This window comes from Garra rufa, chromosome 10 (genome assembly GCF_049309525.1).
Source record: "Garra rufa chromosome 10, GarRuf1.0, whole genome shotgun sequence".
In the NCBI taxonomy this organism is placed as follows: domain Eukaryota; kingdom Metazoa; phylum Chordata; class Actinopteri; order Cypriniformes; family Cyprinidae; genus Garra; species Garra rufa.
The window spans coordinates 27,568,825-27,592,498 of NC_133370.1; the positions used below are offsets into that span (position 1 = coordinate 27,568,825).

Genomic DNA, 23,674 nt, shown 5'->3' on the forward strand with positions numbered 1-23,674 from the left:
AGCGACCAGTGAGATTCCCAGGACCCAAACAAACGGATCACACACTCTTAAAAATAAAAGTGTTTTAAAAGGTTCTTCACAGCGATGCCACAGAAGAACCATTTTTAAAGAACCATCTCTTTTTTACCTTTTAATAATTTGAAGACAAAACCTTTTGTGAAACAGACAGGTACTTCAGATGTTTAAGATTCTTTATGGAACCATTTAGAAAAGGTTCTTCTATATGGTATCGTGAAGCACCTTTGTATTTAAGTATAAGTAGCCTATATTTTAAGTTTATTTAATTGTATTGTATAAGACATTTTCGCGAATCAAAACACATATGAATTATCTGATTATGAACAAAAAGTTGTACTTTCATCGTCTGCCTCGAAATAAATAAACTGTTTGTTATATGTTAATAAAAATCTGACATTTAGAATGAAAAATACATATTGTATTTTGTATATAGGGAAGACCACAGTATTGCACGAAAGTCATGTCTTTGCAACATTTGGATTGATTCGTTATATCCGTTCTGTTCTGTAAATCCCATTATCTGACAACAGGCAATGCAGTAACTGCATTATTTCCTAATATTTCTTCCTCTAACGTATTAAATATTGGACAATTTTCCATATTATTGATTAGTCCCGTAAAAACAGAATCGTTACATTTCTAATTCCCATTCCTAATCTTAATACAGCCACATAATCCTCCAATCTCTGTATAACAGACGAGCACTCGCGCACTCCAGATGTGCGTGTTCACTACGCCCACGCGCACGGACGCGCGCACGCAGCAGCGTCTCATTGAACCAGAGCGGAGCCCAAGAGGAGCGAAACATGGCGACCTCGAATAATCCGCGAAAATTCAGCGAGAAGATCGCGTTACACAACCAGAAACAAGCGGAAGAGACAGCTGCGTTCGAGGAGGTGATGAAAGACCTGAGTATTACTCGGGCGGCCCGTGTAAGTGTGACTGTTTTTCTCTTGTGACAGCGTTCATTAGCAGCTCGAGGTGCGCGGCAGAATTTGTGTTGATACGACACTCACTGAACCCGCCTGTCTGGACGTAAACAATAACAAACGCCCCTCTCCAGTAGCGTTGATTTATAGATTACCTTACAATGGACGCCATTGAGGTATTTGATAATAAACAGACGGTCACGATGAGGCCTTATAAAAGTTGCCGTGATCACAGCTGCAGTGTATGAGTGAATGGATTGAGCATGTGTATTTGACAGCCACATTACAGCCTCTCGCCATTATAGCTGGACTGCAATCAAGGCCGTATTCAGTGCTGGACACATTTTGGCTTCTAAATATTAATTTCAGGTGTAATGCGTTCCCGAGGGTTAAACCGGAATATTTAATCGATGTTTACAAGATCTTAGTGAGTAATTAAGCCAAACACAACAATTTACTCAGTTCAGCGTTATTGCTCAGTGCATTTATGCCCAAAACAAGGAGTCCGGGGTTGTGATTATACAGGCATTGCCTGCAGTGCGCTACCAACATCCCAATCAAGATTCAGACTAAATACAACCTTTTTTTGTTTAATTTTTAGGTCTGTTCTTATACAATTTTGGAACTTTTTTATTGCACTTCTTGTTGCTGCCTGCTTTAGTATCAATCATTATGCTGTACTTCTTATTTTAAGTCCCATTAGACAAAAGCGTTTTAATAATTAATTAAAGTACTTGCTTTTTTCAATAAATAGCATTTCTTAGTTGTAACTCTCTGGAATCAGTTGTCACTTTCACCCAGTGTTTGAATGTTCTCTTTCTACCATTATATAAAAGCTGTGGCAAATTCATGATAACATGTGTCAGCTTTAATATCAATATCAAGTTGTTAAATCCAAATTCCTACTACTTTGATTTTTGGTTATTTTCTAAAATTGTTACTGATTTTATATCCGTTTGTAATGTTTGTGAGTTCTTGACATCAGATGTAACTAAAAAGAGAGACCTGGAATAAATAGTAGCTATATTGGAATATATTGGACAGCTTGTTCAGGACTTTTATTTGGAAATGTTTTGACAATAACAGTACATTTTATTAATAGCTCTAATTAATTGAGAATAGTGAAGTCCGAATGGCAGCTACTAGCAGCATTCAAAAGTTTTTTAGACTTTTAATGTTTTTAAAGTCTCTTCTCCTTACCAAGCCTGCATTTATTTGATCCAAAGTACAGTAAATACAGTAAATTGTTAACTATTTTTATTATTTAAAATAACTGTTTTCTATTTTAATATATTTCTGTAATTTATTTCTGTAATTTCAAAGCAGAATTTTTAGTATCATAACTCCAGTCACATTATCACTTAGAAACCATTCTAATATACTGATTTGCTGCTCAAAAACATTTATTGTTAGTAGTGTTATTATTATGATTACTATTATTATTATGTTGAAAACAGCCGAGTAGATTTTTTTCAGGTTTCTTTAATGAATAGAAAGTTCAGAAGAACAGCATTTATCTTTTGTAACATTATAAATGTCTTTATCATCACTTTTCAGGGCTCTAGAGTGCGACCAATTTGGTCGCACGTGCGACCTAATTTCTCAATGGTGCGACTAAAAAAAATCAAAGGTTGCACCGGTGCGACCAGCAGTTCGAGGGGGGAAAAAACGAAACTCCATGACTCTTAACAACAGACAGACATTAGGCCCATATCGTGGTCTAAACCAATCAGAGATGATGGACGGATCCCGCCCCCCCTCTGATTGGCCGTGGTCCAGATATTCCTGTACGTGTGTGTACGTTTGAAAATGCATGTGATGCAGTCAGACAGAGAGAGGTGAGTAATGTAGCCCATCAGGTAAACAGTGGATGTAGCCGCGGATTATGAGAGAAGATGAAAAGAACGATATTTTTTTCTTACCGCCCGCACCCGCAAACATTCTAATATTGTATATAATTTTCGCACTTTCTATATGCATGGTATTGAAATAGCTTTTAAATGAGTGGTCGCGCGGTTTACTATTACTTTCGATTTTGCGATAATAACGCGCACTCTGTGTAAAGGGAGCAGCACATCTTATAATTTGTCAGTGAACACAAGATTGAGCAGCAAATCCTCTAGCATGTTTTTTTTTAGTCATCTCTCCTTACTTTCGACCCATGATCAGTCAAATCTAAAGGTCATTGCACACTGAGTCCGATTTTTTTATGCGTTTTTTCAGTTTTCTCATATTCGCCATCCTTTCATATGAAAATGCTTATTATGGATGCAAAATGCAGAAAATCGAACCTGATCTGAATTTTTTTTTTTATGACGGACGAAAGTTTCAGAGGCAGTGTGTAAACTCGATTAACATAACCTGAGTTCGTATTTATTTTTTAACGTGCGGAAATTTAATACTCATGTGTGCAATGACATTAACTCCAGCAGCTCGTGTTGGATGCAGGGTTGCCAAGTTCGCGTTTTTCCCCCACGGAATTGGTCTACTTTTAAACTGTTGCCCTGGGTTCATTTCCCCCAGTGGTTTAAAGGTTTAAAATATTGCAGAAATTAAATTTCAATAAAATGCCTGTATTTAAAATTGTTGCGTTATACCTATAAAACGGAGCTGGATGTTAGGTTTTGTAAAGGCTACGGGTAGGAAGCCTTTGAGCGGTGTTTATGATCAATGTGCACAACTGTAAAATGTGTATTTTAGATATGGAAATTTTTTATATTTGGGATATGGTCAGTACGCTATTTTGGGTTGTTCTTGGCTGGCCATTGGGCTAGTTATGTCATATAGACTTGGTAACTCTGTTGTCAGATGCGTTCAGTTTAGAATTGTAGCTTACATTTTCCAACTGCAGTAAATTATTTTTTATTTCAATAAAAATGCAAAATGACAGGGAAGGTGCTGCAGCAAATAATGTAATCAGCACATAACCAAACACAGTGTAACACCAACTACGCCAAATGGAAAAAATGTGCACTTCTATAATGCACTTAAATAATACTTACTCTGTTTTCAAACACTAATTTTACACTTAATATACTAAAAATTATTGAGTACTTCTTAGGATAAGTTTAGGAACATCTACAGTGTACTAAATGTTGCTATTTTGCAAGATTTAGTACACTATAGTATCCAAACTTTCTTTTTGATTTCAGCTCAGTAAAGCATTTAAGCACCAACACTTTTTCAGTAAGTTGCCTTTCTTGTAGAATTGTGAATCAAAAAAAAAACTTTATATTGACCAGATTGTTAGTTAATCATTTACAAGTCAATATTGCCTATATGGACAGCGATTTAAAAAAAAAAACCAAATAAATAAATAAATAAAAAAAGTTAACTTGTAAAACTGCGGTATTAAATGTGATGCGGTTGAAAATTTGGGTGCACCTAACTTTTGTGCTGGTGCACCTAAGAAAAAAAGTTAGGCGCACCAGTGCAACCAGTGCAAAAAGTTAGTCTAGAGCCCTGCTTTTGAAATATCATTTAAAAGCCTCCTTGCTAAATAAAGTATTATAACTGTTTTAAATATTGATAGTAATAATAATAATAATGTTTGTTGAACAGCAAATCAGCATATTAGAAGGATTTTTGATGGATCATGTGACACTGAAGACTGTAATGTAATGATGCTGAAAATTCAGCTTTGATCACAGGGATAAATTACATTAAAAAATCAAATAGAAAGCAATTATTTTAAATAAAAATATTTCACAATGTTACTGCTTTTGGTGTACTTTGGATCAAACAGATGCAGGCTTGGCAAGCAAAAGGAGAATTCTTAAAAAAAAATATCAAAAACTTTTGACTGCTAGTGTATATCCATTTCTCTTTCATTCTTGACATCAGATGTAACTAGAAAGACACAGAGAGCTGGAATATATTTTGAAGCTTTAGGCAGAAAATTTTGGACAGTAACAATATATTTTTTTAATAATAGTTCTAATTAATTGAGAGTAAAGTCCAAATGACAGCTATAATGATAACTACATGGAGTAATAATATTTTTGGAATCACATTTTTTTTCAGCTGATGAACAATATTGACAGCTAATAAGAATCGACCCGACTTTAAAGAGTTTGAGCATTTAAAGCAAAAGCCGACATAATTGCAGCACACATTTATAATAAACAGAATGTTTTCATGCATTGATGTGGATGTTAATATAGTTATTGTTACAGTTATCCTTGCAAGGTTTCCTTTCTTGTGTATTTACTTAAAAACACAATGGTGATTTATAATCAGAAGCCCTTTTTGGTAATTTCACTTATATAATGTCTCACAGTTTTATTGGTTGTTGTTTTTATGCAGTTACAATTACAGAAGAATCAGTATTTACAGCTCGGGCAGAACCGAGGGCAGTACTATGGCGGCTCTTTGCCAAACGTCAATCAGATTGGAAACACCACTATTGACCTTCCCTTTCAGGTGAGACGCACATTCACAGGTGAAATTTAATATAAATAGATATGTGGAATGCAAGTTGTGTACTGACGTCTTCAAATTTGTTGGTTTTCCTCAGACACCTTTTCAGAATTCAGGACTGGACACAAGCAGAACAACTCGTCACCATGGGCTAGTAGACAGGGTCTATCGGGACAGGAATCGCATCACGTCGCCACACCGCAGACCCCTCTCTGTGGACAAACATGGTCGTCAAATATCCTTAATAAGCCTACTCATGAATGCAGACAGAATTATTGCACCATATGGGTCTGCATGGCAAACAAAAGCATATGCGACCCTGGACCACAAAGCCAGTATTAAGTAGCACAGGGATATTTGTAGCAATAGCCAAAAATACATTGTATGGGTCAAAATTATTTATTTTATGCCAAAAATCATTAGGGTATTAAGTAAAGATCATGTTCCATTAAGATATTTTGTAAATTTCCTACCATAAATATATTAAAACCTTATTTTCGAATAGTATTATGCATGGCTAAGAACTTCATTTGAACAACCTAAAGGCGATTTTCTCAAAACCCTAAGATTCCAGATTTACAAATAGTTGTATCTCGAACAAATATTGTGCTATCCTAACAAACAATATATCAGTGGAAAGCTTATTCATTTACATAATTTCAGATAATGTATAAATCTCAATTTCAAAAAATGGACCCTCATGACTGTTTTTGTGGTCCAGGGTAAAATATTTGTTTGAATGTCTGCGATTTCCTTATTCTGACATTATGAAGTCCTTAATGTTGAATCTCACATTGATAGCTGTCCGTATGCCTCGGTGTATCTGTCACCCCCACCTGATACCAGCTGGAGGAGGTGAGAGTTTATACTCAACACAGTCTGCTTGCATGTGCTGAAGACTGTAAATATGTGCAGGAATCATAGCTGTTAAAATGGCATGTCAATTGTTATTTTTCATAGCTATATTAAATATTAAATCAAATATTGTTCTGTAGGACCAACTCAGACTCTGCCCTGCACCAGAGCACTTTGAACCCAAACCCACAAGATGCATTTGCAGGAGGGTCTCAAGATTTGCAGCCAAAACAAGGTTGATGCAATGTTTATTTTATTGCTGTATGATCTATTAAATGCTCTTATCAATAAGGCTAAATGTTGCAGTGAACTATATCCTGTTGATGTTTTCCTACACTTGTTTCAGCATATGATTTCATCCCTCTCTATGTACTAGTTCTTCTTTTCACTATGCCAGGAACAGGGGAATCTGAAAGTGACATGGACAAGGAAGATCAAAGGCAAATATGGGATCACAGAAAGGTACGTTTAGAAACAGACTTCTTCTATATGAATTAATTGGAATCTCTTATTATTGAAGTATTTATCGTTTTTTCATAGACTACTTCACCAAGGCCCAAATCAAACAAGATACCTGGAATCAAGTAAGTGTGGTTTCACAGGGTTTTCTTATTTGATGCTGATAGTATAAAGTAGGTGAATACAAGGACGGGTTCAGTACTTATCATTTGGAGATTGAAGAGTCAAGGTCATTTGTGCAAACAATTACCCCTTTATTATCCCAACCCAACAGCCATCCAGTCATATCTACTCCTTTATAACAGCCTTGTTTTATCACATCATAATCCATGCAATGGTCTTTTTCTGTGGACTATATCTATTTATCCCAGTTCCTTCTAACGTCCCTCATGTCATTTCCCCAGCATATTTCCATCTCCAGATCAGGAAATGACTGCATCTCTAATCCCAGCGGCGCACAACACGGGCGGCTCTCTGCCAGACCTGACCAACATCCAGATTCCCCCTCCTCTCCCCACACCCCTGGACCCTGATGACTCCACATCCTCTCTCAGTGCCTCCAACAGCACTGGCAACCTGGCCAACACTCACATGGGCCTCACGTCGGCCAGCCAAGGTGATTCTCCCAAGCATATGCATTAGGACAGTGGTTCTCAATCCTTTTGACCATAAGACCCCCCCATGGAGGTTAATAGGTTTCCACTGGTACATCTGCTATAATGACAAGTTCTGAAAAGAGTGTCCATAGATATAACTAGCTAAAATAATAATTTTCAGAATTTCAGAAATTTTAAAGGGATAGTTCACCTAAAAACAAAAATTCTGTCATTAATTACTCCCCCTCATGACGTTCCAAACCCTCAAGACCTTTGTTCATCTTTGGAACACAAACTAAGATATTTTTGATGAAATCCGAGAGCTTTTTGACACTGCATAGACAGCAAAGCAACTGACACGTTCAAGGCCCAGAAAGGTAGTAAGAAGATTGTTAATATTGTTAAAAAGTCCATGTGACCTCAGTGGTTCAACTGTAATGTTATGAAGCTACAAGAATACTTTATGTGCACAAAGAAAACCAAAAGAACAACTTTATTCAGCAATTTCTTCTCTTCCTTATCACCCAATAAGAGCTGACTGTTTTTCAGGGATCCCACTCTGTTTAACCAATGAATTTACATGATTTTTTTTTACTTTCAAGTTTGTATTTATTTCTGTAACACATTTAAAACAACTTTGGTTGACCAAAGTGCTGTACATAGTATATAAACTTAGTTAAAAGAAGTTAAAGCAGAAAAGTTTGAGACCATGGGAACAGCTCTATCAGGTAATGGTGTAAACAATCTATTGAGATTATGAGGAAGGATTATGTTTGAGAAGCATTGGGGGGCTAAATGATTAAATTGCAAATGTTTAAAAAATCAATATGGTATTGAACTGGTAGCCAATGCAAAGAGCATAAGATGGGTGTAATATGATTCCGTTTACTTCCCATGAGCAAACGAGCAGCCACATTTTGGACCGTTTGAAGATGGAAATGGAAGTGAGAGTCTACACATAAAACAACAAATTATAACAGTCAAGCCATGACAAGATAAAAACATGGGGTTACACTTTATTTCAAGGTGTCCTTGTTACATTGTAATTTTACAGTTAAGTACGGAGTAATATTAATTAACTACATGTACTTACTAAATGATTAGGGTTTGGTTAGGGTTACTTGCATGTATTAAACATAATTAATTGTTATACTAGTAAGTACGTGTAACATGTAACAAGGACACCTTAAAGTAAATGTGTTACCAAACATGGATAACAATTTCAAAGTCTTTCCTACCTAGGTTTGACTTTGTTTAGTGATGAAGGTGATAAAATCTTAAACTAACAATAGCATTAATTTGCTATCTTGATAAAATATGTTAGGAGAAAGATTGTCTTTTTGTTTAGTTGTTTTTACTCTCAATTTTTGCATAGTGAAATAATTTAAAGCTTGGGATAAATAAAAAAAAATGTATATCGTTTATAAAAATGCCCACAGAGTTTTAAGATTTTATTTGTATGATATATAGAAATCACACTTTTAAAATTAGGCTACGTCATATATCCAGGTTTTTGACTGTGGAAATATCATTTCTTCAAAGAAAAAAGCTTTTTAAACTTTTAAAAACTAAAATATTTTAAGTTGTTTTAGCTTAAATAAATGCTTGTTGATGTTCTTTTAAGTCATTTTAAAGAGTTAGTTCACCCAAAAATGAAAATTCTGTCATTCCTTACCCCCATGTCATTCCAAATGCTGGCCCCTTCGTCAGCAGCACCACAGACGTGCATCGTGGTACTCTTGTGAACGCGCCAAAGACTGACATGGAACAGAAGAAATTGTTGAAGAAAGTCATTATTATTATTTTTTTGCACACAAAAAGTATTCTTGTAACTTCATAAAATTATGATTGAACCACTGATGCCACATGGGCTATTTAACAATGTCCTTATTACCTTTCTGGGCCTTGAATGCGTCAGTTGGTTTGCTGTCTATGCAGGGTCAGAAAGCTCTCTGATTTTATAAAAAATATATTAATTTGTGTTTCAAAGTTGAACAAAGAAGGTCTGATGGGTTTTGAATGAGATGAGTGTTAGTAATTAATTTTTTTGGGTGAAGTATCCCTTTTAGTTATCTTGAGGCCCCCTTTGAAATTTGCTGAGGCCCCCTAGTGGACCCTCTGTTTGAGATGCACTGCGGTTCAACCGTAAATTGATGATGTTATGAAAATAGATTTTGTGTTCAAAGAATGCAAAGTTAATTAATAAGTAATTGCATTGCTGTCTATGCAAATGCAGAAAGCTCTCTGATTTCATCAAAAATAGCTTAATTTGTGTTCTGAAGATGAATGAAGGTCTTACAGGTTTGGAACGACATGAGGGTGAGTAATTAATGACAGAATTTTTTTTTTTTTTTTGGGTGAACTATCCCTTTAATAACATGATGTTATCTTAAACTGTAAATGAGTGTTAATGTAGACATTATCATATATGTCTAAAGGATTGAAGTCAATATGCTACTTTATTCCACCCATTACTCTCATCAGCCCAGCCCACATCGACAATGAGCGTTCAGCGCAGGCATGAGAATGTAGTTCCTCTGATCCTCAACACAGACTCCCAGCAGCACCCGAGTCTTCAGCAGATGTCGCCCACCCTCTCTCCTCCACTCTCTCTAGCACAGGTAACACTGCTGTAATTCCTTCAGCTGCTGACGAGGACTGATTTAAACTAATGTTTCAGATAGAACATTAAATGCTAATCTAATCACTCCGATGCTAAAAGACTGTCTCAATCTGGATCTGTGTTGAATAGGCGGTGGCGATAGACGCCATGACGCTGGAGCAGCAGTTGGCTCAGTATGCTTTCTTCAGTCAGCCGTCCACACAGACGCAGGGGGTCGGTGGGCTTTCTCAGCTCCAGCAGAACACCCAGCTGCCACCTGTCTCAGGCAGCCAGACACAAACCTCTGTGGGCATTGATATCAACACGGTAAGGTCACATCTTAATGCTCAGCTCCGTAGGTCTGCAGTGGATTCCTAGATCTTGGGTATGTACAGTTGAGGTCAAAAGTTCAATCTGCACAATGTTAATCATTTGACCAAAATAAGGAGGATCATACAAAATGCATGTTATTGTTTATTTAGAATACATCCCCATGATTCCTAATACTTTATTACCTGAATAATCCACCTGAATAATTTTTGTTTAGTGATAGTTGTTCACAAGTTCCTTGTTTGTCCTGAACAGTTAAACTGCCTGCTGTTCTTCTGAAAAATCCTTCAGGTCCAACAAATTCTTTGGTTTTCCAGCTTTTGTGTATTTGAACCTTTTCCCACAATGACTGTATGATTTTGAGATCCATCTTTTCACACTGAGGGACTCATATGCAACTATTACAGAAGTTTCAAATGCTCACTGGTGCTTCAGAAGGAAAAAAAAACATGCATTAAGAACAGAATGGAGATGTGTACATTTTTCTTATTTTGCATAAATATCATATTGTTTCATTTAGTACTGCCCTCCAGAGGCTATAGAAGATAGTTACATGTTTCCCAGAAGACAAAATAAGTAAAATTTACCCTGATCTTCAAATTCTTAACTCTTAATGCATAGCTTTTCCTTCTGGAGCACCAGTGAGCATTTGAGCCTTCTGTAATAACTGCATATGAGTCCCTCAGGTGTCCTCAGTGTGAAAAGATGGATCTCAAAATCATACGGTTATTGTTGGAAAGGGTTCAAATACACAAAAATGCTGGAAAACCAAATAATTTATGAGACCTGAATGATTTTTCTAAAGAACAGCAGGCAGTTTAACTGTTCAGGACAAACAAATGACTCATGAACAACTATCACTAAACAAACAAACAAAAAAGTTGTGGATCATTCAGGTAACAACACAATGTGAAAAAACAAGGGGATGTAAACTTTTGAACAGGGTAATTTTTATAAATTCAACTTATTTTCTCTTGTAAACGGTATGTAACATCTCTTTAACATCTCACATTAACATCTTTAATGTAAAATATCTTATTCAGGTCAGTAATAAATAAACAACATGCATTTTGTATGATTCCTCTTATTTTTGTAAAATAATTAACATTTTGCAGATTCTGAAAGGGGGATGTAAACTTTTGATCTCAACTGTATGATCTGTTATTCAGATCATACATGGCGCTAAAGGGTTTAATTATATTGACAATGATAACAAATACTGTACCAGTCAAATGTTTGGGCATACTTAATCATTATATGCAAATGTAGAAAATAGCAATAAAAAGTATGTACAGTCGTGGCCAAAAGTTTTGAGAATTACATAAATATTGGAAAATTGGAAAAGTTGCTGCTTATGTTTTTATAATAGCAATTTGCATATACTCCAGAATGTTATGAAGAGTGATCAGAATTGCATAGTCCTTCTTTGCCATGAAAATTAACTTAATCCCGAAAAAAGCATTTCATTGCTGTCATTAAAGGACCTGCTGAGATCATTTCAGTAATCGTCTTGTTAACTCAGGTGAGAATGTTGAACAGCACAAGGCTGAAGATCATTATGTCAGGCTGATTGGGTTAGAATGGCAGACTTGACATGTTAAAAGGAGGGTGATGCTTGAAATCATTGTTCTTCCATTGTTAACCATGGTGACCTGCAAATAAACGCGTGCAGCCATCATTGCGTTGCATAAAAATGGCTTCACAGGCAAGGATATTGTGGCTACTAAGATTGCACCTAAATCAACAATTTATAGGATCATGAAGAACTTCAAGAAAGAGGTTCAATTCTTGTTAAGAAGGCTTCAGGGCGTCCAAGAAAGTCCAGCAAGCGCCAGGATCGTCTCCTAAAGAGGATTCAGCTGCGGGTGGACAAACAAAAACCCACTAATTCTGACAAACTCCAAGAAGTGATTATGGAAGAGAATGGGTTGCTGTCAGTCAGGATTTGGCCCAGAAGTTGATTGAGAGCATGCCCAGTCGAATTGCAGAGGTCCTGAAAAAGAAGGGCCAACACTGCAAATACTGACTCTTTGCATAAATGTCATGTAATTGTCGATAAAAGCCTTTGAAACGTATGAAGTGCTCGTAATTATATTTCAGTACATCACAGAAACAACTGAAACAAAGATCTAAAAGCAGTTTAGCAGCAAACTTTGTGAAAACTAATATTTGTGTCATTCTCAAAACTTTTGGCCACGACTGTAGTGTTGTTCAAACTTGTAAGACCTTCGTTCATCTTCAGAACACAAATTAAGATATTTCTAATGAAATCCAAGAGCTACGAGCATACGTTTTGTGTGCAAAGGAAACTAAAATAACAACTTAATTCAACAATTTCTTCTCTTCCGTTCTGACGTAGAATGTCCAACTTTTTTAGTTCATGGTCTGTATATTCTGGTTCAAATAAAGTCCTTATTTTTGTTTTCTTTGTGCACAAAAAGTATTATCGTAGCTTCATAAAATTAAAGTTGAACCACTGATGTCACATGGACTTTAACTATGTCTTTGCTACCTTTCTTGGCCTTCAACGTGTCAGTTGTTGCATTTTTTACTGACCCAAATGTTTGAACAGTAGAGTATTTAGACAAACTTTAAATAATCTGTAAGATTTATTTCAAGCATGTATGATAGGCCTTTAGATCTTTAGATCAAACAATACATTTTAAACCTGTCCAGCCATTTGACTGGTAGTACAGGTAATGAATTTTAACAAGCTGTTTTCTTTTTTTAGTTAAGTTCTCAGCTTTTTCTGTATTTAACACCATCTCAATCTTGACAAAATGAAGAAACCTGGATGATCATACTATCATGTAAAGACTTAAAAATATCAGTATTTCCATATATTTCTATATATAAAAAAAAAATCAGTGGTCTTGTAATAACAAGGTCATTTAGCTGATGTCCTAGTAAAAATGTCCTGGCTGCAGAGTTTACATGACAGAGTAAGCAGACACAATGTCAACATAAATTGTTACTTGAGAGCCACAGGCCACATACCCTGAGTCAGAGGTCCCCTACAGGGGCTCTGCTGGTCTAACTTGGTGTTGTCCCATGTAGGCTGCTTCCCTCCAGCAGTACCGCTGTAGGGTGGGGTCTTCGGCCAATCAGTCTCCAACCTCTCCGGTCTCCAATCAAGGCTTCTCTCCGGGGGGCTCGCCTCAAGTAAGGGCGAATCCAGCAGCCGCTGCTTCCTCCTGTAGTTTGTTTTGTTTGGAGCCGATCTGGAGCCTGTCCCTTTAGCCGCTCTGTGTGTCCTAGTCCAGTCGTGTCTCCCAGTCTCTCCGATCCCGGCTGCTTCGCTGTGTGTCTGAGCACCACTTACTCGTTCTGTGTATCATGCTGATTAGCGATACAGGCCAATTTTAATGTACGCCATAGTCAAATTGCCATCGCTGTTATGCATCCTTTCACTGGATCATGTGCATATTGTGCATTTTGAGAAAAATTAATCGTTGTGTCAGTATGATAAAAATAATTGTCCTTTGAGAATGTTTAATACAAATGGTTTGAATCATGAAATAACTAGAGATTTGGATAGTAATATTTAAAAATTTGACTTTTGTGTAGCAAAAATGCAGACATATTCACCACAATCTACCAGGCAATTCAGGTGTCAAGGCCAAGAAACTGCCTCACTCACAAAAAAAGAGATAAAAATGTCTAATTATTATTTTGGAGCAGGAATATTAAAAAACGCCGCTTCAGCCAAAAGCCTTTCTAATGATTCAGAGACAAGACATTTTTCAGAGTGCAGACCTTTCCTTGTGTTTGTGAAAAAAAAGAAAGAAAGATGTTTAAAAAACAGTATTTCATTAACATTAAAAATGTACAAGTAAATTACTTTATAGATCAATAATGGCTCTACAACCTACACTACCAGTCAAAGGTTTTTGAACAGTAAGTTTTTAATGTTTTTATTTTAAAGAAGTCTCTTCTGCTCACAAAGCCTGCATTTATTTGATTCGAAGTACAGCAAAAAACAGTATATTTTTTAATACATTTTTCTATTTGAATATATTTTAAAATGTAATTTATTCCTGATTTCAAATCTGAATTTTTTGCATCATTACTCCAGGCTTCGGTGTCACATGATCCACAGAAATCATTCTTATATGCTGATTTGCTGCTCAAATTTTTTTTTTCTTTTTTTTATTGTTATGTTGAAAACAGCTAAGTAGATTTTTTTTCAGGTTTCTTTGATGAATAGAAAGTTCAGAAGAACAGCATTTATCTGAAATGGAAATCTTTTGTAACCATTCTAAATGTCTTTATCGTCACTTTTGATCAATTTTAAGCATCCATGCTCAAAAGTATTAATTTGAATACTTTTACTCCACGCTTTTGAATGGTATAGTGTAAAATGTTACAAAAACCTTTTATTTCAGATAAATGCTGATTTTTGGATCGATCTTTTCATCAAACAATCCTGAAAAAATGTACTCAACTGTTTTAAATATTAATAATAAAAAAAATGTTTCTTGAACAGCAAATCAGCATGTTAGAATGATTTCTGAAGCATCATGTGACACTGAAGACTGTAGTAATGATGCTAAAAATTTAGCTGTGATCACATGAATAAATTAGATTTTAAAATAGATTCAAATAGTCATTTTAAATAGTAAAAATATTTTGCTATATTACTGCTTTTGCTGTATTTTGGATCAAATAAATGCAGGCTTGGTGGGCATAAGATACTTAAAAAACATTAAAAATCTTACTGTTCAAAAACTTTTGACTGGTTGTGTAAACACATTTTTTAAGTAAATTGCACTTAAAATTGTAAATGTACTATATGCATGTCATTTTTCCAACTAAAATGCAATATGCATGTTTTATACAATATGTATCAGGGTATCTCTGCTCTGTCTTTATCCAATAATGGATCTGAAAAAGGTTAGATATCCTGTGCTAGTTGAAAATACAACACACAGAATTATATAGTCTGAAAATCTATATTCTTTTAGTCACTTAGCATTTGGCCATGAGTGTCCAATCCTGCTTCTGGAGGGCCAACATCCTGCAAAGTCTAGCTCCAACACACTTGTCTGGAAGTTTCTAGTGATTAGCTGATTCAGGTGTGTTTAATTGGGGGTTGGAGCTAAATTTTGCAGGACAGTGTCCCTCCAGAAACAGGTTTGGACACTCCTATCTTTGCTGTTGCTCCAGAGTCCTTGCACTGTATGCAGCTCCTTCCTCTTATTCTCTAAAAGCCATTTTGTGATCTTAGTTTTTAAGATATTTAGGCTTAGGTTTTTGTTCATCTGTTGCTTTAACAAGGTGTTACATTTCTGTAGAGTACACTTGCAACATATTTTTATGTTTGAAATAAGTCAAAATGTCTTTATGTCAAACATGGTGATATAGAATGTGATAAAGAAAGTGTTGTCATCTTGCATCATGAATTGTGACGCAGAATGTTTAGTGGATTTAGATCCTCTCATGGGCTAAGTACATTGTTTTAGAGCCTTTGATTTTTGATTTGTTGTGATTATCTTTAGCCTTTTCATAGATGGTTATTTGTAATGTGTTCTTGTTTTAGCACTCATCCATTCTCGGAAGTGTCTTTGGCGATGCCTTTTACGACCAGCAGCTGTCCCCTCGGCAGACCAGCGCTTTGTCTCAGCAGGTGAGCTCATTTTGTCTGCGGTATAAATAACTGGAATCGTACCTGAACTGCTGTAGCTCATCTGGAAGATTTTAAGCCACTTACAGTGTTGGAAAGGTTACTTTGGAAATGTAATGGGTTATAAATTACAAGTGACCCTATTTAAAATGTAATAAGTAGTGTAACTTTCAATTACTTTATTAGAGTCGTAATTGATTACTTTTCTACATTTCTATTAAATGTTTTCAAACATTTAAAGCAGGCCGGGTTAACCTTACACTAGTATTCAACACTGATTATTGTCAGACTTCAAAGTACAGTACAGCCACTGCAAAATCAGACTTTAACACCTTTTTACTGTAAGATCATTCTGAGGTTAGATATAGTTTAATAGCTGATACTGTTTTTGAAATAAACAGGAAACATTGGCATCTGATAATGCCTTGGAAAAAACAGTCAATCTTAAAAAAAGCATTTAAATAAACCTACATAGGAAATACAACAGTTATCGAATGAACATGTGTCCTATTCTGTGTCTCAAGTTTTAGAGCAGTTAATGCAATTTGGGAAAGAAATTTGGTAATCGTTAACTTTTTTTTTTTATAAGTAACTAATTTAAAGGGTTAGTTCACCCAAAAATGAAAATTAGCCCATTATTTACTCACCCTCATGGCATCCTAGGTGTATATGATTTCCTTCTTTCAGACTAATTTAATCAGAGTTGTATTAAAAATTGTTCTGGCTTTTCCAAGCTTTAAAATAGCAATGGGTGGGTGTTTCTCTTCAGCAGTCCAAAACAAGTCCAATAAAGTGCATCTATCCATAATAAAAAATGCCTGTTGCATGTAACTAGTTACTCTCCAACACTGGCCACCAGTCACATAAATATAATATTGTAGTGCATTTTCTGTCTGTGAACCTGTCTATAAACAGTTCATTCTTTGCTCCTTACATGTACAAGCCACTAGAGGGCAGCTGAGAGCTTTGAAATGACAGGGGAAGGGTTTTCTGTCAACTACTCTAATAGTTGCTCAGTGGGAAAAGTGCATGCTTACAACACAAAAGAGCTGCACAGGGACATAGATTTGAATCTGCCCTGCGTCATGTTCCAGTCCCAAATCCCACACTCTCCCCCACGTTTCTGTTTACTTATCTGTTCAATAATACAAAGGCATGCTTTACCTGCTGTTTGTTTTTAAAATGGCAACACTATTTAAATAATGACATTATCACTCATTCCCACTAAAACCATCTCTCCTCAGAAAATATTTAAATACTTTCATATAAATATAGATATATTGTAATAGATATAATATTGCATGTCATAATAAGAAATGGAACATACATAAATAAATACATTCAAAAGGAACATCGCTGCTGACAAAAGAAACAAGTTACGGATTTCCATGTTGCAAAACCAGTCTTCAAAGTCAGTCTCAATCCTAAAAGGCTTCTTTCAATATTTGGAAGTTCTGCAAGGCCAAACAGGTTCAGGTCAGATAAATGTATATTAAAGATACACATGGTAAGGTGTGTGTATATCAGAGTCAGAAATGAACTTTTCCTTTAAGAGGCAGAGGGCATTTTCAGGGGCATTTTTTTTACATTTGTGTGTGCAATTTTTATATTTACATGTTGTTGTTGTTGTTGTTGTTGTTGTTGTTGTTGTTTTTATATATAAAAACTATATGTTGCCTTTAAAGGAGTAGTTCACTTTCAGAATAAAAATTAACAGATAATATACTCACCCCCTTGTCATCCAAGATGTTCATGTCTTTCTTCAGTCATAAAGAAATGGTGTTTTGAGCAAAACATTTCAGAATTTCTCTCCATATAGTGCACTTCTATGGTGCCCCCAAGTTTGAACTTTCAAAATGCAGTTTAAATGCAGCTTCAAATGGCTCTAAATGATACCAGCAGAGGATGAAGGGTCTTATCTAGCAAGAGGATGAAGGGTCTTATCTAGCAAAACGATTGGTTATTTTCTAAAAACATTTACAATTTATATACCATCTCTACACAGAGTACACACAGAGCTAGACAAGAAGAGCATTTGAGGTTAAAATGTATATAAATTGCATTTTATTTATTTATTATTATTTTTTTTTTTTAGAAAATAACTGATTGTTTTGCTAGAAAAGACCCTTTTTTCCTCGGCTGTGATCGTTTAGAGCCATTTGAAGCTGCATTTTGGAAGTTCAAACTCAGGGGCACCATAGAAATCCATTATATGGAGAGAAATCCTGAAATGTTTTACTCAAAAAACATAATTTCCTTGCGACTGAAGAAAGAAAGACATGAACATCTTGGAAGACAAGGGGGTGAGTACATTATCTCTAATTTTTTGTTCTGAAAATGAACTATTCCTTTAATGTTAAATACTTCCATTTAGCTGATTACTTTAATCAGTATTTTAAACTGTTGTCAATAACAATAGACTAAAATTGTATCTAAATTATACACGTAAAAAACAGGAGCTCATGGGACTGCAATATTATGACAAAAATCATTATTGTTGATTATTGCTCTTTATATTGTAGTGATTGTTAATATTGATATAGAAAACAATATAAAGTGTTTTTTTCCATTTTGGGCATGTCACATTCTGGCTTCATAGACAAACATGTCGGTCAATGATGTTGTATAATTACTGAACCTACAAAATTAATGTTTTATGTACATTGTATCTGCATTGTGTTGTTTATGATGAGGGAATTTGCGAGCGTGCGCACTAAACAACAGCTCCAGCATTTTCAGTAGAGTTGTTCCGATTCCGATATTAGTATCGAAAATGCCACTGACACCACAAAAATCCTAGCATTGGTATCGGCCAGTACTTGAACCCACGTACCAATCCGATACCATTTGCTTAAACAAGACCTATTTATACGACTGCATTGTTCAACTCATAAGGGCTGCTGTTTCTGTTGCATATGAGAAACATCCAACGGCAAACGAAGCGAAAGCGAAACTAAACCGCGCTACATTTGAGCTGTGCAGCTCTGACCATTTATCAGCTCGGACCGCAATGCAAACCAGGGCTCTAGACTAACTTTTTGCACTGGTTGCACTGGTGCGCCTAACTTTTTTTCTTAGGTGCACCAGCACAAAAGTTAGGTGCACCCAAATTTTCAACCGCATCACATTTAATACCGCAGTTTTACAAGTTAACTTTTTTTATTTATTTATTTATTTGGTTTTTTTTTTTAAATCGCTGTCCATATAGGCAATATTGACTTGTAAATGATTAACTAACAATCTGGTCAATATAAAGTTTTTTTTTTGATTCACAATTCTACAAGAAAGGCAACTTACTGAAAAAGTGTTGGTGCTTAAATGCTTTACTGAGCTGAAATCAAAAAGAAAGTTTGGATACTATAGTGTACTAAATCTTGCAAAATAGCAACATTTAGTACACTGTAGATGTTCCTAAACTTATCCTAAGAAGTACTCAATAATTTTTAGTATATTAAGTGTAAAATTAGTGTTTGAAAACAGAGTAAGTATTATTTAAGTGCATTATAGAAGTGCACATTTTTTCCATTTGGCGTAGTTGGTGTTACACTGTGTTTGGTTATGTGCTGATTACATTATTTGCTGCAGCACCTTCCCTGTCATTTTGCATTTTTATTGAAATAAAAAATAATTTACTGCAGTTGGAAAATGTAAGCTACAATTCTAAACTGAACGCATCTGACAACAGAGTTACCAAGTCTATATGACATAACTAGCCCAATGGCCAGCCAAGAACAACCCAAAATAGCGTACTGACCATATCCCAAATATAAAAAATTTCCATATCTAAAATACACATTTTACAGTTGTGCACATTGATCATAAACACCGCTCAAAGGCTTCCTACCCGTAGCCTTTACAAAACCTAACATCCAGCTCCGTTTTATAGGTATAACGCAACAATTTTAAATACAGGCATTTTATTGAAATTTAATTTCTGCAATATTTTAAACCTTTAAACCACTGGGGGAAATGAACCCAGGGCAACAGTTTAAAAGTAGACCAATTCCGTGGGGGAAAAACGCGAACTTGGCAACCCTGCATCCAACACGAGCTGCTGGAGTTAATGTCATTGCACACATGAGTATTAAATTTCCGCACGTTAAAAAATAAATACGAACTCAGGTTATGTTAATCGAGTTTACACACTGCCTCTGAAACTTTCGTCCGTCATAAAAAAAAAAATTCAGATCAGGTTCGATTTTCTGCATTTTGCATCCATAATAAGCATTTTCATATGAAAGGATGGCGAATATGAGAAAACTGAAAAAACGCATAAAAAAATCGGACTCAGTGTGCAATGACCTTTAGATTTGACTGATCATGGGTCGAAAGTAAGGAGAGATGACTAAAAAAAAACATGCTAGAGGATTTGCTGCTCAATCTTGTGTTCACTGACAAATTATAAGATGTGCTGCTCCCTTTACACAGAGTGCGCGTTATTATCGCAAAATCGAAAGTAATAGTAAACCGCGCGACCACTCATTTAAAAGCTATTTCAATACCATGCATATAGAAAGTGCGAAAATTATATACAATATTAGAATGTTTGCGGGTGCGGGCGGTAAGAAAAAAATATCGTTCTTTTCATCTTCTCTCATAATCCGCGGCTACATCCACTGTTTACCTGATGGGCTACATTACTCACCTCTCTCTGTCTGACTGCATCACATGCATTTTCAAACGTACACACACGTACAGGAATATCTGGACCACGGCCAATCAGAGGGGGGGCGGGATCCGTCCATCATCTCTGATTGGTTTAGACCACGATATGGGCCTAATGTCTGTCTGTTGTTAAGAGTCATGGAGTTTCGTTTTTTCCCCCCTCGAACTGCTGGTCGCACCGGTGCAACCTTTGATTTTTTTTAGTCGCACCATTGAGAAATTAGGTCGCACGTGCGACCAAATTGGTCGCACTCTAGAGCCCTGCAAACAAACTTGCAGAAGCCCAGAATAGCTTTATTCGTTGATTTGGCGACACTGTTAGTGCTACAAAGTCCAGTGAGAAGCATTTGAATTCGCTGCACAATGAATAAGGTTGCTGCGAGATCTAGTGAGAATCTTTCCAATTCTGCCCAGAATTCTCTGTTATAAACGGCGCTGATGTACATCACAAAACCAGAAGTAGTAATGCTAACTATAAAAAAAATATTACTGTCAAATGTATGTCAGATAATAAAAATACTCCAGTTCACTGTATATATTTGTTCATTTTTTATTAAGGATAAGCCTGAAGCCCACCATAAAATAATTCCATCAGTTCACACAGGGCTAGTAGGATCTGAAGGTGTATATACAAATACACGCCCAGGTATTGGATCAATACTCAGTATTGGCCGATACCCTGAGCCTAGGTATTGGAATCAGTATCTGGAAGGGAAATAGGGCATCGGAACATCTTTAATTTTCAGCCCTCACTATCCAAGTGCCTCTGATTGGCCGATTCATTCCTAAATTCAACAGAAACGCATTTGATTGGTTACATGCACAGAACAGTAATCAAATCTAAATGTAATTCTGTGAATTGATTTCATTTTAATCGCAACAGCCGTAACCGTACCTTGTTCCTTTGTGCGGGGGCATTTTTGGCCCCTTTGTCTTAAATTTTTATGGCATATTCATTTTGGTGGCATTTTTGCCATAAGCCCTCATTCATTTCTGACCCTGGTGTATATATAAACTACCATTCAAACGTTTGGGGTGAGTTTTTTATGCTCTGAAAGCCTGCATCTATTTAATAAAAAATACAGTAAAAACAATGCAGATGTTATTTTCAATTTAAAATAACAGCTCTCTATTGGGATATTTTGTAAATTGTAATTTTTTTTCTGTAATGGCAAAGCTGAATTTTCAGCAGCCATTACTCCAGTCTCATGTCTGGATGTCACATGATTCTTCAGAAATTATTTTAATATGCTGATTTGCTGATCAAGAAACATTTATTATTATTTTCAGTGTTGTGCTGCTTAATATTTTTGTAGAAACTGTAATACATTTTTTTGATCAGAAGAACATTTATTTAAAATAGAACTCTCGATCAATTCAGTGCACCCATGCTGAATACATTTATCGATTACTTTAAATAATGAAAAAAATTCTATATAGTCAAGCCAAAACTAGTGAGTAGTGACAGGGTTGTCCGCGGGGTCTTAAAAAGTATTAAAAGTTGATAAATCAATTATGAGAAAATTAAGGCCCTTAAAAGGTATTAAAAAGTCTTAATAGCGTTTTTACGAGGTCTTAAATTTTGTTCAAGCGTCGTCCAGTGTTTGACTCCAAAAAAGCATAAATATATTTATTTTCCTCCTAATATTAACAACGGCGTGCTCGATCCACGCGATTGGTTCGGGCCGGGGTGCGTCCGGGTGATGTCACGTAATTTGCGACAAACGCGGGGAGGTGATGTGACGCTCTCCACATGTAGCGAAACCATTGAGTGAAACATGGCAAAATGGGAAAATGTAAGTTTGCGTACTCCTGGTTGGAGAAAGACGAGTTTAAACAGTGGCTGAAGCCTGTCGCTGAAAACAACCGTGAAGCTTCTGAGCTGATCTGAGTTCTGTTGCATGGTTGTGCTCTATTGATTTATTTAACTACAACTGTTTATTAGGTTAAAGGTTTTATACTGATTAGAACTTGAAGTGGCGATGAGGTCTTAAAATATTCTGAGAAGGTCTTTAAAAAGTCTTAAAAAGGTATTGAAATTACCTTTAGGATTCCTGCATATACCCTGAGTGAGTACTAGTGAGTACAAGACAGTAGTTCACATATGTAAGTGAGAATAGCAAAATAAAGTAAACTGTGACATATTATACCCAAAAAATCTTACATCATACAGTTTTTCTAATTGCTATTGCGATCTTTTTACACCACAGACTGAACAAAATTAAGCATTGCTTGGTAATTGGTCAACAAAGTATTGATAGTGATAAATAGTGCCATACTAACAGTTGTCTAAATTTTTTGGTTTATTGGTTTATTTTTTTTAAAGTAAAAGAAAAGTTATCTGACATTATCAAGATGAATTTGTTCTGACAGTTTTACTTTGAGTTCTAGTCATATTTTATTACCATTTTCTAAACCATAGCAAATAAACTGTGATAATCTGAGAAATGTTGATTTAAACCAAAATGTAAATTTTGGTTTGACTCTGTGTGATTATATGCAAAATTTGTTTATTTTTGGATCTTGTATGTATCCATTAACAAGGACACTGTATTAAATTCTAACTTAATCAAAGGAAGAAACATTATTATCTTCTGTTGCCTTCATCAACCTTTACTTTATAGTCATTGAATTTGTTTTGATTCTTTAGCTGGAGCAGTTCAACATGATTGAGAATTCCATCAGCTCAAACAGTCTGTACACTGAGGGATCCACTCTAAACTACTCTCAAGCTGCGATGCTCAACCTCACCGGGAGCCACGGGAACCTGCAGGACGCGCAGCAGCTAGGCTACAGCAGCCATGGGAACATCCCCAACATCATTCTCACAGGTATTGCACCTGCCCACTAAGATATTGCATAATATTGCATGTAGCTCTGCTGTACGTGTGCTGCTGACAATGCCGCCGTGAAGCCCGGCAATCAAAAAGGTCCCTCTAAAAGTTTAGCATATTATATTACCCATCTTCTAGTTACAGGAGAACCCCCCCTGAGCCTATACAAAGAGTTCTTCAACTCTCTGACAGGTGACGTGAGCTTTGACGCAGATTCCCAGTTCCCTCTGGATGAGCTGAAAATCGATCCGCTGACGCTGGACGGCCTGCACATGCTCAACGATCCAGACATGGTTTTGGCCGACCCCGCGACAGAAGACGCTTTCCGGATGGACAGGCTGTAA

The 23,674-nt window shown here is 35.9% G+C and overlaps 1 protein-coding gene across 1 annotated transcript; it reads left to right on the top strand.

Annotated features, from left to right (window-relative positions):
* The first annotated feature begins 824 nt into the window (after positions 1-824).
* LOC141344747 (CREB-regulated transcription coactivator 1-like) lies at positions 825-23,674 on the top strand. The gene is made up of 14 exons (XM_073849642.1): positions 825-950; positions 5,253-5,369; positions 5,464-5,601; positions 6,160-6,221; positions 6,362-6,456; positions 6,598-6,683; positions 6,762-6,805; positions 7,085-7,296; positions 9,761-9,897; positions 10,029-10,205; positions 13,266-13,370; positions 15,748-15,834; positions 23,147-23,327; positions 23,469-23,674. Exons 1-14 carry the CDS (start codon positions 825-827, stop codon positions 23,672-23,674), a joined length of 1,773 nt encoding a protein of 590 aa, XP_073705743.1.

Coding starts and splice junctions, on each gene's coding strand:
- LOC141344747 (XM_073849642.1), top strand. CDS start 825: ATGGCGACCTCGAATAATCCGCGAAAATTCAGCGAGAAGATCGCGTTA. Junction 6,684..6,761: donor AAATATGGGATCACAGAAAG/GTACGTTTAGAA, acceptor GTTTTTTCATAG/ACTACTTCACCAAGGCCCAA. Junction 9,898..10,028: donor CTCCACTCTCTCTAGCACAG/GTAACACTGCTG, acceptor TGTGTTGAATAG/GCGGTGGCGATAGACGCCAT.